The following is a 15,294-nucleotide window of genomic DNA, read 5'->3' as shown; positions in this document are numbered from 1 at the left end:
AATCACAGAATTTCTGCTGCCACAAGTCATCTCCCAAATTGTTTCAAAGGACTAATACATGCAGCAATGAAAAATACATGAGTCATGTATGGCCTAATAAATTCTGAAATTATGGAAACACTTTTATCACCCAAAGCAGTAGGATCTGTGGAGTCTGGAACAAAGCAGCAGAGAAATAAATTTGTTATCCATAAAGAGAGAAGCTGATTCTAAAACATTTCAGACTAATAAAATATCAGGACACAGCTGCTTTTGTTATAAAAGGGACATTATTAGACTATGGGAATTACAACAGAGGATAAATCCTCTTTTGTCCAAGTTTTGGGCCTGTAAGCAGTTCCAAGGAAAAGTAAAATTACATCAGTGTCTATATATCATATATATAACAAGTCTCAGCTACACGGTCTTTAAATTACCACTGAAACCTATTATTGAACAAAAATGTAACTACCTTTGTGGAACAGGAGTAGAAAAAGCATCGTGGAAAACAAAGGTTTCTGATACTTACTGTTTATGAAAAATAATCAATAGCATAGAACACATACATTCAGACTTTATGGTCTACTGTTTCTAATTCTGGTTGTCTAAGTGTCGCAACATAATTGAGTACAATTTATGAACGCATTTCCAAACCACCAAAAGAGTTTTGCTTAATCTATGTTATAGCTTGCCAGATGCATGAAAATTTTCCATTAATAATATGGTACCAATTCAAAATTTTGCATCTTCATGTAAGACTGACAATAGACTTAACTATTACATTAAAATTAGAAACCATTCAATGCCAACAACCAAGTAAAGCACTTAATCATATAGTCCTTTTAAACATAAGAACAGTCCCACTGCACTACAGGGGAAAGTCATATAACATATGAATAAATGCAACTAAATTAGGTACAAATCACAAAGAAAAATGTAATTTTGAAAAATCTCTAAAGCACACTGGAAACAAACAGGCTTGTGAGACATGGAAGGCCGAATCTTTGTTGCCAGAGTTTCTCTTTCATGTATGAAAGAAGTAATGATAAAGAAAGACCACAGCTGATGCATTTTCAGAGGTGTAGATGACCTCTTGCGTCCCAATGAGGTCATGCTTTTTAAAATCACCTCCCAAAGGATTACACAGAGGTTTAGCATAAGTCTTAATATAATTTTTTCTGTATTATAAATTAAACATTGAACCTTCATGACAGTCTGATAAACAGCCATGTACAAATGACAAATTCAATCTAATTTCAGAGAAAACGCCAATAGCCCTGAAAGACTCTCCACATAGTACATCCACAAAAGACTGACAATAGCTCTGATACAAAGTGAAATCTTTTTTCTTCCCTACCCTCAGAAAAGCAGTACAAAACAAAAACAAACAAACAAACAAGCGGCAGCAATTCACCTCATCAGGTGGGCTTTGGATGAACAGTAAGTATGGGAAGAAAGAGTCCACCACCTAGAAAAACCAGCTCTAGTCATGAAATCAGAAGAAAAAATAACTGTTGAACTTTAAGAAGAAAAAGCAACAATGTTCATTTCTACAAAAGGGGACCAAAGATAGATGCAGAGAGTTAGAAAAAAAGGATATTGTTCTGTGTGTCCCTTGTGCAGCGTGCAGAAAAGAGAAATCAACGTAGGAAGATTTCCAAGGCTCATTGTATGCCCTTGAATTATCAGAGGTTCTTGCCAGTGCCACTGTGAAGAACCACACCCCCAAAGTGGAAGACTGCACCGCAGTGACTGCAGGGCTGTGGGGAAAAAACTAGAGAGGAAAGAGATCCATGTTAATCCCAGGACTAAAGGCATTTCAACTGTGAGGCCCCATTTCTACGGAGAGCACCAAGACAGACATCTTGTAGCCAGGAAGTATGTTTGACAGACACACAGAAAGGCCTGACTCACACAGACACAGGAGGTCTGAAGGACAAGTTCTGGCTTTTCATGCCTGAACACAACAGTTTCATAAATAGCCATCAGGGATAGTGTTTACAAAGTTAATAAAACTCAACCATCACATTAAAGACATGCTCTCTACAGCTCAGAAATTTTAACTTAAATTTTTTAAGAGAAAAAACCCACCCGTGTTCCTTTGACAATGAAGACAATAAAAAAAGAAAATGCAAAATAATGGGTCTGCCTGCTTACTACTCTGGTGGGAAATACTGCTTTGACCTGCTTTATTCCTCTATACCCACATATTACGCTTCTCCTAAAATCACTGCATGCAGAAAAAAACCCCCACTATAAACAAGTAACGCGTTTTATTTATAAAATCTGGAACAAGGCTTTGTCTACTCAAAAGATGCAGACTACAGGCACTGGCCTCAAGTCACCCATAGTAACCCAGAGCAGAACAGCACCCTGTGAGGCCTTCATTGGAATGGCCTCCATCTTCACTCCAGAGATGGTGAACGTTGTGGCCCTGCTTCAGCAAGCAACATTTAAATGTCTGAATAAACCCCAACTTAACCCCAGATCTTTCCTAGAGCAGCTCAGCATCTGGCAGGATTGAACCCTAAGGACATATGCAAAAGGAAATTAGCAATTTCAATTTAAATGCTAATACTTATTCTTCCTAGTGAAAATTGAATTATAACAAGTGATCTCTCATCACACAGAGACAGCCTTGATTGTTATTTAATGATCACAACAAATAGAAAGCATGAAATTAAGCTAATAAATCTTCTGTTGAGCCTGGAATTTTCAGCAAACAAAAGTACTCAAAGTTTTCAAAAACAGTTCAGCCCGATTTTCCTCATCTTAAACTAAACTTTCCATGTTCTTCAGTCACAGATCCACATACTGGCACCACACAATTAAATTTAAAAACTGCAATGCCCAGCTACTTGAAGAAATTTTTTAGTGCTACCTAAACTATCTAAAATACAACATATTCTATGAAATTCAAGTGCATGCATCAGCATTATTCACCACAGGATCTGTTTGCTTTCCAGTGATAAATTAAGAAATAAGACAAACACTATGGAAGCAGTTTTTTCTCCTTTCTTACTCCAGCCTCCTTGGAGAATATAAATACAGTTTGGTTTGTTTGGGTTTTAGCATATCTAAGCTATGTTCTAAGTGAAGATAAGTTGAGGATGATTTTTGTTTGACAATTAAATAATTTTAACAATTAAATAATTATACTTGCTTAAAAAATAGTCATTGAGACTGTTTCCCCCGCTCCAGAAAAGGGAAAGATGAAGCAAACACAAGCTCATAAGACTCCAAATCCTGGGACTTCTGAGTCTTAGCAGTCAACACTTACATTATTTGTGATAGCTTGAATGAATTAGTCACGACTGAAATGGCTACCCAGTTTAGTAGAAACTTACTGGTTTATTCAGAAACTTATAACAGTAAAACATCCATTCACTGAGAAGCATCCATCTTAGAAGCCTCTTCATGCACCAATGGAAAACAACACTTTTGACAGTACCTTTAACTACGTAAAAACAATACTGTCATTACCTAACAGATAAGAATTGCCTCATTTTTGTTGATAATATAAACATATGTGTACATACGCATGAATTAAAATGCTCCCCACACACTACACCCCCAGTATAAAACAACATAAACTTTCTCCAGAATAAAAAAGCATGTGTAAAATACAACAGAAGCAATGCTGTTCTGCTGCAATCTTATATGCAGTATAGGCTTTAAGCAGAGATATATGCACCAATCGTCCACATTCAGACTCCAGATGGTGCTATAGTCAACTGTAGAGGGACATTTGGAGTATTTCTAGAAAGAAAACTGAGTCTCTTACAGGTTCAACCTATTCTTTGCAGCCAGTCCAATAAGGAAGAGGTTACAGGTATTTGCTTTAGATTACCTTCCTCCCCTTCCCTTCACAATTTACTGCCCCTTCAACAGAACAAGTCGGGTGGATGGCCTCAACATTTGGATACCAGGCTCATGTCAAGGCACTGAAGATGCACCACATCAAACCTGTGGCACTTGGCCTGTCAATACAGGCCAGTTGAAGTGATGGTGTAAGTTACATGATACTAAGTATAAGCTTTTTATATCTCCTCATTCATCTCTGGAAAGATTTGTACAGCACAACAAAGAACTAACTCATGGCCACATGAAATGTAAACTGCATCTGAGCCTGCTGAATCAGATCACCTCATCAAGTAAGTCAGGTCAATTCCATTTCCATTACACATTTCTACAATTATAAAAGTCCCCTATGCCCTGAAACTCATTTCAAAAGACTTCAAGGTAGGTGGTCTAAGCTCAGAAGCACATGAAAGCAAAACAAGCTGCATCCAAGAAATATTACTCTTTTCAATATACTAATTGTAGACAGAGCTGGTAGCAATTCTGACAGCTGCTAGGCAACTAAAGGTTATTTAACTATGATTTAAAGACTAGTTTCCATTGTAATTCTGCCAACTTTGAATCCTTCAGGCTGAAATTCTTCTTGCCTATCTCAATCTAATTTTTAAAACTATCCTAAAAAGAGTTGCACCACATCTACAAGACAAAGAGTGTTCATGCTGTCCACAAAACTCATACATAATGCTTTGTGTATTTGAACAGAATACAGAACCTCTTCTAACCTCTTTAAGAAGAAACTTTAACATCTGGGTATTTCAGAGCAGAGACTTGAAACATGACAGAACACTTGGGTCATCCAAAGTTAGAAGAAATGCCTAGTATGGCCAATCTGAAAAATCCAAGCTTATCTGTCTAAACTGTAGGTTGCTGAAGACTGCAGCTTGGATTACACAGATAGGTGAAAAGTGAGAAGACACCTAGGCAAATGAGGGACAGGAGTAAAGGAGAATGCTGGGCAAAGTCTGAAAACGGTGATACTAGAGGGGTCTGTCTATATTAAAACACATTCCCCTCCAATATCTGGTTGACTTCCCATGCACGCTAAACTCAACTTGCATGTATGGGCATTCTGCTTTGATCATACCACACTTTCCCTCTCACAGGATCCCTGACTCACCCTCTGCATTCAGTATATGAATAAGGACGGCACAAACAAACTAAATCTTATCTGCAGGACACCTGCTTTATTTACTGCATAAATGGGAAAGCACGTAGGAACTGTCGGAAGCAACAAATGCTGCAGAGTCCAGTGCACATCCACGTTCAGTTTATGGTCGGGCATCCTAGGGTGAAATGGGATATCTGAGACAAACACGTGTTGTGCTCCAAACCCTGCTATGAGAATGGCAGCATCGGCAAAAGGGCAAGACAAAACTTGAGGCATGGAAGTTTCAAAGAACTGCAAATAAATCCACAGATGACTTTCACAACCTTAAGTATATAATATAATATATATAATTTTCAAACATATTGTTAAAAATGGATTTCCTACTACATGAGAACAATCACCATCTCAAATCTTAGGTTAATGAAGCCGCAGGGACTTGAGAACTACCACAATGGTTTTCAAAGAAATAAGTTACACAAGCAATAGGTGAAGACATTTTTAAATAAATTTGTACAAAAATTCTTTTAGTCATTTAATGCCTCATAACGTAACAATGGAAGCAAAAAGCGATTTTATTTCTCCTTTCTAGACATTGCCCTAAAAACACTTGATCATTTACATTAACAAAATATAACTCAGGAACCCAAGTCCCTTTAAATTTCAGGAGTATTAACTACTTTTTTAAAGTCTTATCCTTGAACTTAAATCACATCTAGCGCATATGTAGTAAAATTAAAGGGGAAAAATGCTTCTGACCCAGCCAGGTGCCCTGCGCCGTAGAGAACTCGGGATGCGCCCCGTGCCCGTTACCTGGCAAGGCGGGAACACTTCTCAGCTGGCAAAAACAAGCCAGCTCTCACGAGAACAAAACTGGTACAGCCACTGTGTACAGAAAGAGTGCCCAACACAGCCACAGCACTCAGTAGCAATGTGACCAAACCAAGAGCTTTTGTAAGTACTTACATTCAGCTCTTTTTCACTTTGAAAGAACTGGAAGAAACCTTCCCCTAAGCTGACATATCCCTACCAATCAGAACAATTTATGGATTTACTTTTAGCAATATTACTAAATTTGGTATATACACATAGCAAATCTTCCTTAAATGCACACTGTCAAGTTTGACCAAGCTTCTTACTAGAAGGCCTCAGCTGAGTAAGGGCTTGCAAGCAGGGCATCAGAACCATGCTTCTTACTGAGATTATTCTAGCATGACCTTTCAAGCCACATGCACCTGGCTAGGTTAGTCATTTTAAAAGAAACAAATAATTTAAAATAAAATAATTCCAAAATTTGCATTCTTCCTCAAACTCCAAAACAGCTCCTGTGGAAATGAAGTAAGGAAAAATAAGAAGTGACTGGCATAAAAGAGGGAGGTTGGAGAGCTACAACAATTAATAATCCAAAACATAACACAATCTCTACGTGGTATTAAAATTCTTTTGAAATCTGGGCATTTATTTAACACTCTCAAAGGAGTTATTTTGCTAGCTCAAGAAAACAAGAATAGAAGTCATACTGGAAACTGTCTGGGAACATGTAGGTGAGGGGAGGAAGAGAAGAATAGGATATAGAGCCAAGATGCTAGCCAGACAGAGGACCTGAAGTGGTCATGGATTCTGGATGAAGAATTTAGAAGACAACCAGGATTAGGAGACAGGAAAAACAAACAAACAAAAAACCACAAAACCAAAAAAAAAAACCACACACACAACGAAAAACCAAACCTAGAGGCCTAGTAAGAGGCAGGGTGAAGGATGGAGATCTCAAGTAAGGGGTGTACATATACACGCATGTGAATGTGTTGGCAGGAAGTGGGGACCAAGATAAGAAGCTTAAGAAGGACAAGCCAGGGTCCTGGAACTGGGACCAGAAATTGGATAGCATTGGGCATGAGCTAGTATCACCAAGTTTAGAAAGAATGGGGAAAACAGCCTATTACTTTTATACTACCTTTTATAACAGTGCTTCCTTGTCTGGGAGGCAGTGAAGTAACACATGAGCCACTTCAAACTTACATGCTTTATGGCAGGATGCAATGAATCTTTACTCAGTTGCTAACAGAGATGAACTAGAATAGCAAAAAACAAACCACTGTTCTTCAGCATGTTAGAATGACGCTCCAGACCATGTGGAAATACTGGTCAGAATCAAGAAAAAAAACCTGTTTCAAAGGAAATATTTAGCTGCCTTATCCACAGATGCAACCTTTTTGTTTCCTGTCTTGCACCACTCACTCTTGCTCTCAACTTTTGCAGCAAACGAAGCAGAAGCCATAAAGACAACACTACTTCACTGTGCAGTCCTGATTCCTCCCCAGTGCACAGCCATCTGTCCTGATGAATGAGGCAGTGGGGAACAGTAAGCAGTCTCGTAAGCAGTCTGTGTCCTAATATATGCATAAAAAGGTAAAATTAAGATTATCTGCCTCTCCCACTTCCTAGTCAGTATATTTTCCTTATGCAACATTGACACTCTTTCAGATTCATCTGTTCAGCCTGGAAAAAATTGTCTTAAATGTTTTGTCCACACATTCACAGACTCTACAGATTTCACAGTTGAGTGGCTCATCACTTTCAAAATTTAAACGTGGCTTCACTTCCAGAAGAAAACAGTCCAAGTATGAAAGACTGCTCTTGAAGTTACAGTACAAGAGATAAAAGCAATGGGAGCTTTTGTTTGTAGGAATTATCTAGCTAGCTAAAAATTTTTTTCAAGAAAGTTCTATGGTTGCTTACAGACTAGATTACATATTAGAATCAAAGACAGTATACAAAAACTACATTAAAATAGTTACAACTGCAGCATGGCTATCCTACTTACAAACAGAACAAAACAAATGAGTTGCATAACATTCTCCACCCACTCATTTCTTACCACTGCACCCTGGCTTACTATTGCATGCAGTATACAGTGTGAAAAGGCCATTTTGGTACAACAATCCAGAAAAGTTATCCATGGACACTGGAAAAGTGTAGTGCAGATCAAAGTAGTATTTGGTGTCAGGACTGGCAGAAATTGCTATTAATAGCCAGAAGCGTACAACATAGACTATGCTAAAACCACCAACAAACAAATCCTAACCTTAACAACAAACAAAATTATCTAATCCACATTTAGAGAAGAAGAAAAAATTTCAGTGACGTATAAGATTGGTCAGTGCTCAAGGCAAGGAAACAAAAAGATGAGTGCTCTGATGCACTATGGAAATAGAAATGCTTCTTACACATTTCTGCTGTTATTTTTCCTAGGGCAGCATGGAAAATACATTTTGGGCTCTTTCCTTAGAAGGTTTAGAGATCTTATTTGTTATTCTGTCTATTTGGATAACAACAAATCTTAGAAAGAAAAGCTTCTTTTGAGTTTGATGTTGTTAAATTTCAGTGTGTAGTATAGGCTAAATAAATTTGTGTACATCACATTTCTGAAAGCTTTCAAAGCATCCAAAACTCTATACAATAGCAGAGCTGAGAATCAGAGAGCTGAAAGACTGCACTGAGGTGCTTCGTGAAAGCTTTGAAAAGATAATTTTTTCCTTTGACAAGTTAAGAGTTTGATTCCATTCAAAGAGCTCTTACTAAATATTCCTAAATGGATATCATGGTAAAAAGGAAAGCTGAAAGAGTGAAAAACCTGGCAAAGGGGATGGTGTAAATCAAACCCACTCTTTTCATAAAAGCATCAATCTTGAATCCCACAGTGCCCCTTCTTATTTGACTGCCTGCACAACAGACTACAGACTTTTAACTCCTTGCCTAAATATAGGATACAAACAAGAAGGAAAAGTCATCTGATCTAGCTTAGACAGCCACATTCCAAAGAAGCCAGTTCAAGACACACAACTAAGTTTAAACAAAAGATGAGGATGATAGTGCTTGTCTCTAAAATGGGGAGCAGGGGGAAAGAGAAGAGAAGCTCTCATTATCCTAAAACTAAGCCCTATGAAACAAGAGCATCCAGAGCTAAAGTTACACTAGGAAGAAATCCAAGCACATTAAGGCATGGAAACGGACAACTGAGGCAGTGAAACATACAGACTGGCTCATGTAAATCCTTGCACAAGTCCTTCAGTAAGACATTAAAGAAATTATGTAGTCATGGAATCAAAACCAAAGTACTTCCAAGGATCAGACACTTAAAAGCAGGAGTAACTTGTTTCCTTTACGATAAAACACACTGGAACTTGTGTTAAAATCACCCACCACATTGAAGGAAACATTTAAATTATTCAATTACCAGAAAAAAAATGAAGAAATTAGAAGGACCCAAGACAAACTGAGAGAATGGGCAATAAAATGGGTAGACCAAAGGAGTACTGACAAATTAAAACAATAAGCACTGCATGCATAATATAAATAATCTGGAATTATACTGGAATCTAAGCCACAAACTTCAGAATTCAGAATTCCTTTAGAGGCTCCCATAATACATTTAGCTCTTCTGCAATCACAGAGGTAATAAAAACCAAACTTAGCCTGAATAAAACCTGGAATAAAAAAAAGCCATGAAAGCTATTAAATCATCACTACAGAAGTCAACTGGATGTTATACCAGAGCACAGTGCTCAAATCAAGATATGCTGTCTTGAAATAATAATGCAGTGCTGGGAAGCAGAAAGAGAACTGGCGATAGCGGCAGTGCCACCAAAGCGCAACTTCATTTTCACTGAAGTGGAGCTTTGTATGTAGACAGTCTAAAGAACAAGGACTGCTGCTCTTGAAGAGGAAACAGCAGAAGCACACACAAAGTATGGCATGGCATCTAGAAGAAAGACAGGGCTGTTTCTTCCTCTTTCCTCTCATTGTGAAAACAAAGAAATGAGAAATAAAACTGAAATGTGACCATGCCAGAACTGAGAAAGGAAGGCATTTCACTCCTGGCCAGCCAAGTAACCTGTGCACTTCCTTCAAAGCGGAAAATGGGAACTAGACCACACACTAATTGAGATTATTTTTTTTTTAATTATATATTTACAAAAATAACAAGATAGTCACAGTTATAATATTCTCTAAAAACAGAAGACAAGATTTATATATCCATATGGTTAAGGGCTTCTAGATGAGGGCCATCCAAAATGGTAGACTTGACGTGGCACAAGTATGTTTTGCCCACATCTTTCCAAAGACTGGAAGAGTAATGCCCCAGCTGATACTCCTTATAATCCTCCAGAAAGTAGATGTAAAGCATCACCACGGACTCCAAATGTAAAAGTATCACATGACATCCATAACAGTGATCTAGAACAGATGGCTTATTTCCTCCTGAGAAGGCCTTGACAAAAATGAGGAGAGTAGACCTACCTGAATGCTAAACAAATAGCAAATCACAAAAACATACATTCAAAGCACAAACAAGTGCTGGAAAAGGCCATTCAGACCTCTCGCTTCAAGACATACGCCAACAGCCTATGTGAAATAAGGTGTAAGTTTTCTGCAGGGCAAAGATATTCCTTGACTGCTGGGTTTCTTGCACTTTTCTCTAAAAGCAGCAGACCCCAGTGTCACCATCAGAAAGGACAATGACCCAGATAAATGGATGGCCCAAACCATTCTAGCAGCACATGCCCTCCTGACCATTAAAGCACTCTTCCTTTTGCATTGATGTTTATTATACTGTTTCTTAAAGACAGAAGCTACAGCTTGTCCAAATGATCTAATTTCAGAGCACACTATTAGAATTAGATCAGTAAAAGGAAAGGGAGAAGAGGTTGGCACCTCCCAAAATAAAGTGCTAGTGTCTATCCAGAATGCCTTCAAAATCCTAAGAGTACCTGAAAGGAAATACCATCAACCCAGAAGGAAAGAGTTTGGGATATGAGATGGTCAAGCTGTAAAGGTGCCACAGTAAAAAATAAAACTAACCCAAATTAAAAGAGTTTCTTCTCTTCCTGCTAATTTTAAAATGGATGAGTTGTACCTAGGATCCATTTTCCATTCTTTAAAGTTCAGTAAAATTTTTGTAGTGAAATACCAGATTTCTCCCTTCCTTGGAGGCAAATTATGCCTAGATGGCAGTTCACTTTAAAAAAATTTGTGCAAATATATTTCAATAAATGGACTATGCTCCCCGCTTAAATTAAAAAGTTGATATGACAAATAGATGAAAACATGAATCCTCATTAACGCCTCTGGTAACCTTAGCCTAGCTGTACTTTCACTCATCAAGCTGTCCTTCACATCCAAAAAACAAAGTGAGAAATGCTCAATAGGACCTAAGCACTTTGTTTGTAAAAGACATTATTTCCATAGTAAGTAGGAAGATCAGAGTCTTGTTTAACTTTGAAAATCTTTTCTATTAACAGACATTATTTCGTACCCAAGAAATCTTCCTTTAATCTGTAGATGCAGCAGTTCCAACTTTTTTTCATTTTGACCTGTTTCAAGGGAGTAACTCTTGAAACCAGCCAAAACAACTCATGCAAAACAGTGGCATGGAACAGTCAAGAACATATTATCCAATCAAAGTGCCTTCAGGTCCTGCTAACAGCTTTGGAAACTGCTCAAATACAAAGAACGACCATTCATGTAGAGAAAGCATTTCCAAATAGCAGATAATATGAGGAAGTGGCAAAAAAGCATCACTGTGTAAAAATCAAAATAAATCATTCACATAAATCATTCACAATATTGTTGGCTCTTCATATACTGTATAGAAAACATATAAAAGGATATTAATGTTTAAAGAGGCAATAAGCAGGGTAAGAGAATAATGAAGACTAATATGACTTGTAGTGCAAAAGCTCCCAAAGGCCCTGTTCTGGATGGGAGTCCCACAGTGCTATGTATGGCAGCGAAGATGAGTCCCCGTCTCAGAAACCACACACCCCAAAGGCAATTAAACTAAAATAAAATTAACTAGGATATTAATCTGATATGTGTAACAGCTCTGGTTTTCAAATGCGATATGTTTTTGGAGTCTGTACTACCACTTCAGCCTAGAGAAGAGGAGGATTACAATCCTTTTCTGACAACCTGATTCAGGAACAGTAAGGGATGCTGAGGAAGAAGAAACAAAAAATATTCACCCTCTCAATCATGAAGTGCTTGGCTCACACAAATGCTGCTTATCCTGCAGGAGTGGAAAAAAGACTGCTTTCCCGTTTAAGCAGTAAAAAGCAGATAACCCAATTATACAGCTTTTTTTTTTTTTTTTCCCCCCCCCCCCCCCTTTTTTAAAGAAGCTGGAATTGGGTGTTTAATTTCTATAGAATTCACTTTAATCTACAAAGAAATTTTCAAAGTCCGTTTCCATCAAAATATTAGCCTTTCATTTGCATTATGTATCCTTTATAAAACACACATTTTAAGAGAACGTTGCAAGAAAATGGCTGGAAGTCATCCCAGAAACCATTGCTTTATATATCCTTTCTGTAATTCAGGAGAAAAAGATACTATACATTATTGTAGACTGGGAGACAGAAAAGAATAAATCATTGTGGATTCAGCATTTGCTGCCAGAACACCAGAAATGCTTTCTACGCAGCAGGAATGTTCCTTCTAAAACACATACAGAACTCTTTGACAAATTGAAAAGATTTAATCAATTACCAACAAGTTTTCTGTTCACTTTTGCTAAGTCAAAGGTGGAAGTCAAAGAGAGACTATAATCATAGTTCTTTCACAAAGTGATTAACATCAATGCATGAACTTATGCAAATACTTGCTCAAAAAAGTAGTAAGAGGAACCTTGTTCTCCAACAATCAATACAGCAGCAATGTGCAAAAGTCTATTATATTCATAGACTGATAGAAAAAGGAACCCAAAATAATGTCATGAGAACAGCCTTGACATGCATGCTGTTTAAAGATGCAAATACAGTAACAATTACAGATTGCGCTTTCAGGATCACTCCACTTTCAAAAGCTTTAAATATGAGCATTTCTAAAATCCCACCATTCAACATTAAATAGTGAAAATTAAGTTAATACATCCTACTCATCCTTAATCCAGTAATAGCTTTAAGTTCTGATGCACCTAATTGCAAAGCATTGCTGTAGCTAAAGATTATCCCAAGCCAGATAGATCCTAAGAAATCCCTTAAGCCCCCTTCTTCCAGAGGGATGAAGCAAGACCTTAAGGTAAAAACATATAGAAAATGCATGAGAAAGTAGCAGCCTAATAGAGATACTAGAAAGCAGGGCAGCATCCAGAAAAATTAAGCCCTCAATAGAAAGTTTCCATTTAAATGGCATCCAGTGTCAGCTTTTTCAGTTATTGTGCATCATACAGCAGCTACAGCCAGATTCAAACCCTCTTTACACAGCTTAGAGCTCAGGTGCACAGCATAGAGAGAGCCCAGTGTAGCCAAGAGCCACCTTGAGGACAAAGCTGATAAAAACAAAAGCTGATTTACTCGCTAGGAAGAATAAACACATACAAAAATTATGTCTTTTTATGAACAATAAAAGACCTAAATAGAAGCAGAAGTGGCTCTGTGCATGTGTGTTTATACGCACAACCTTGTAACATCCATTGGTGGCAGAAGCTTGCAGTTACTGGATGCTCATGTGCGAGGCATTAGACATGAGGCCAGGGACACAGGGCGCTTGCTGCACTTGACAGGACGTTCTCAAAAGGCTGCTTCTAATCCTTCTACACTTGTTTGCTACGACACATGGCCCTCTCCATTGCCTAAAGCACAAGGTGGCGATCTAGTGCCCAGAGAACTCAGTGGAGCACACATGAAGTCACCATCACAGACCTTTCCAAGTCTTCTACTATCCTCTGAAGTTGATCTTTGAGCATAGCCTGAAGACCAGCTCAGAGCCTGGAACCCCCATACTGTATCAAGTTCCCCACAACTAATGCCAAATATCCAGTGACACCTTTGAGGTACCTTGACTCCCTGGTGCCCTTTCCATCCTCAGCGTCTGTACAACTGTACCCATTAACAGTCGAAAGTCAGATTAACCTGCTTAGCACAGCTAACATCAATGTTAACACTGTAGGAACGTGTTTAAATTTGACACTGAGTAATTAAACTAAATCGTATGTGTTTAAAGTGTACCGTTCCAAAGGCATTCTCAAATCACTGCAGAGCTGTAGATAATTATGTATAGTAGTCAGCACACTGGAGAAAGATGAGGAAATGTTCCTGACAAAGTGAAGGGAGCTGGTGTGCTCTGAACATAATCTGAAGAATGAATACGGGTGTTGCATAGCACATAACCTATAAATTAAGCTGTCAATAAAGAGAGAGAGAATAGGGGAAATAAAGGCAAAAGAAAAAACCCAGCTATTTCTTCAAATGAAGCGCAGCTGCTGAACCCCATTCTATAAATCTAATTGTATATATTTTAAAATCCAAGATTACTTTGTTCTAAACATTATTTCCTAGATGTCAAAATCAGCACAGAGGACCATGTATTTCTTGATACAGATTTGACAGGCTATTACATTATACTTTTAATGCTTACTGGTATGCCATAACAGTTAATTTATTAAAAAAAAAAACCCAAAGCTGTGTAAAAACAAAGTTCTGTCTGTATTTTCATGAAACATACTGTTTGGCAGCTAACAGTCCCTAAAAAGGAAAAAAACTGGTGGGTGAGAAAGAGTTCTACCTAAAATGACTAATTAGGAAGAGGAAGGAAAAGGTAGCTTGTGAATCTGCAGCAAAATATAATGTAACTATTGATCTCTGCAATCGGTAGCAGGTAGTCTTTCAAATCACAGGTACTTTTATAGTTATACAAACGTCCTTGCTGGCTCACCAGTGAAGGTCTTAAAACAATTGACCTGATTTGTTTTCTTCATTTTTTTGCAGGGGTTGGGGGGTCCTATTCAATCTGTATATTGGGTAGCAATTAAAAAGAAAAAAAGCCACAGAAACACAGTGAATAATGAATGATGTTATAACAGAAAATTACAGCATTGGCATAAGTAGAATAAGCAAACCTATAACAGCACAGCAGAATAACAACAGTTACATCAATATGAAATCTGGTAAAAGACAGTTTTAAAATGCTCTTACACAACAGAAAAAACAAAAAAGGCAGAAGGGTCTTATGATGCTGAACTTATAACACAAAATGAACTACAGGTAACACTGCTAAGAGATGCATGCATCTTACCTGTAAGTACAGCTTTTGCTGAAGGATCTGCCAGATCCAGCGCAGATTTCCCGTCGGTGTTACGAATGTTTGGATCAGCTCCGTGCTGCAGCAGCACTGTGCAGGGAAAGCAGAAACAGTATCTTACCTCTGGTACACACAGATCATTTACTGCTAAGTGTCTCCTCGGCATGATGTAGGCATAAAAACACATTGCACAATTTTTTTTGGTTTTCCTTCTGGCTTCCCCCCCCCCCCCCCCTTTTTTTTTTTTTTTTTTCTTCATGTCGCAAAGA

General features: G+C 37.9%; 1 protein-coding gene across 1 annotated transcript in view; it reads right to left on the bottom strand.

The window, feature by feature from the left end:
- Positions 1-15,294, bottom strand: part of TNKS (tankyrase, TRF1-interacting ankyrin-related ADP-ribose polymerase) — a 148,471-nt gene that overhangs the window by 96,315 nt on the left and 36,862 nt on the right. The window contains exon 5 of the mRNA XM_010561027.1: positions 15,020-15,115. Coding sequence (XP_010559329.1) covers positions 15,020-15,115 — 96 coding nt within the window. The remainder of the gene's footprint in view (positions 1-15,019; positions 15,116-15,294) is intronic.

This window comes from Haliaeetus leucocephalus, unplaced genomic scaffold, assembly GCF_000737465.1.
Source record: "Haliaeetus leucocephalus isolate CR32 unplaced genomic scaffold, Haliaeetus_leucocephalus-4.0 Scaffold140, whole genome shotgun sequence".
Classification (NCBI taxonomy): Eukaryota; Metazoa; Chordata; class Aves; order Accipitriformes; family Accipitridae; genus Haliaeetus; species Haliaeetus leucocephalus.
Note: the sequence above shows the minus strand (reverse complement) of the source record. Positions and strands in the feature narration are given on the sequence as shown.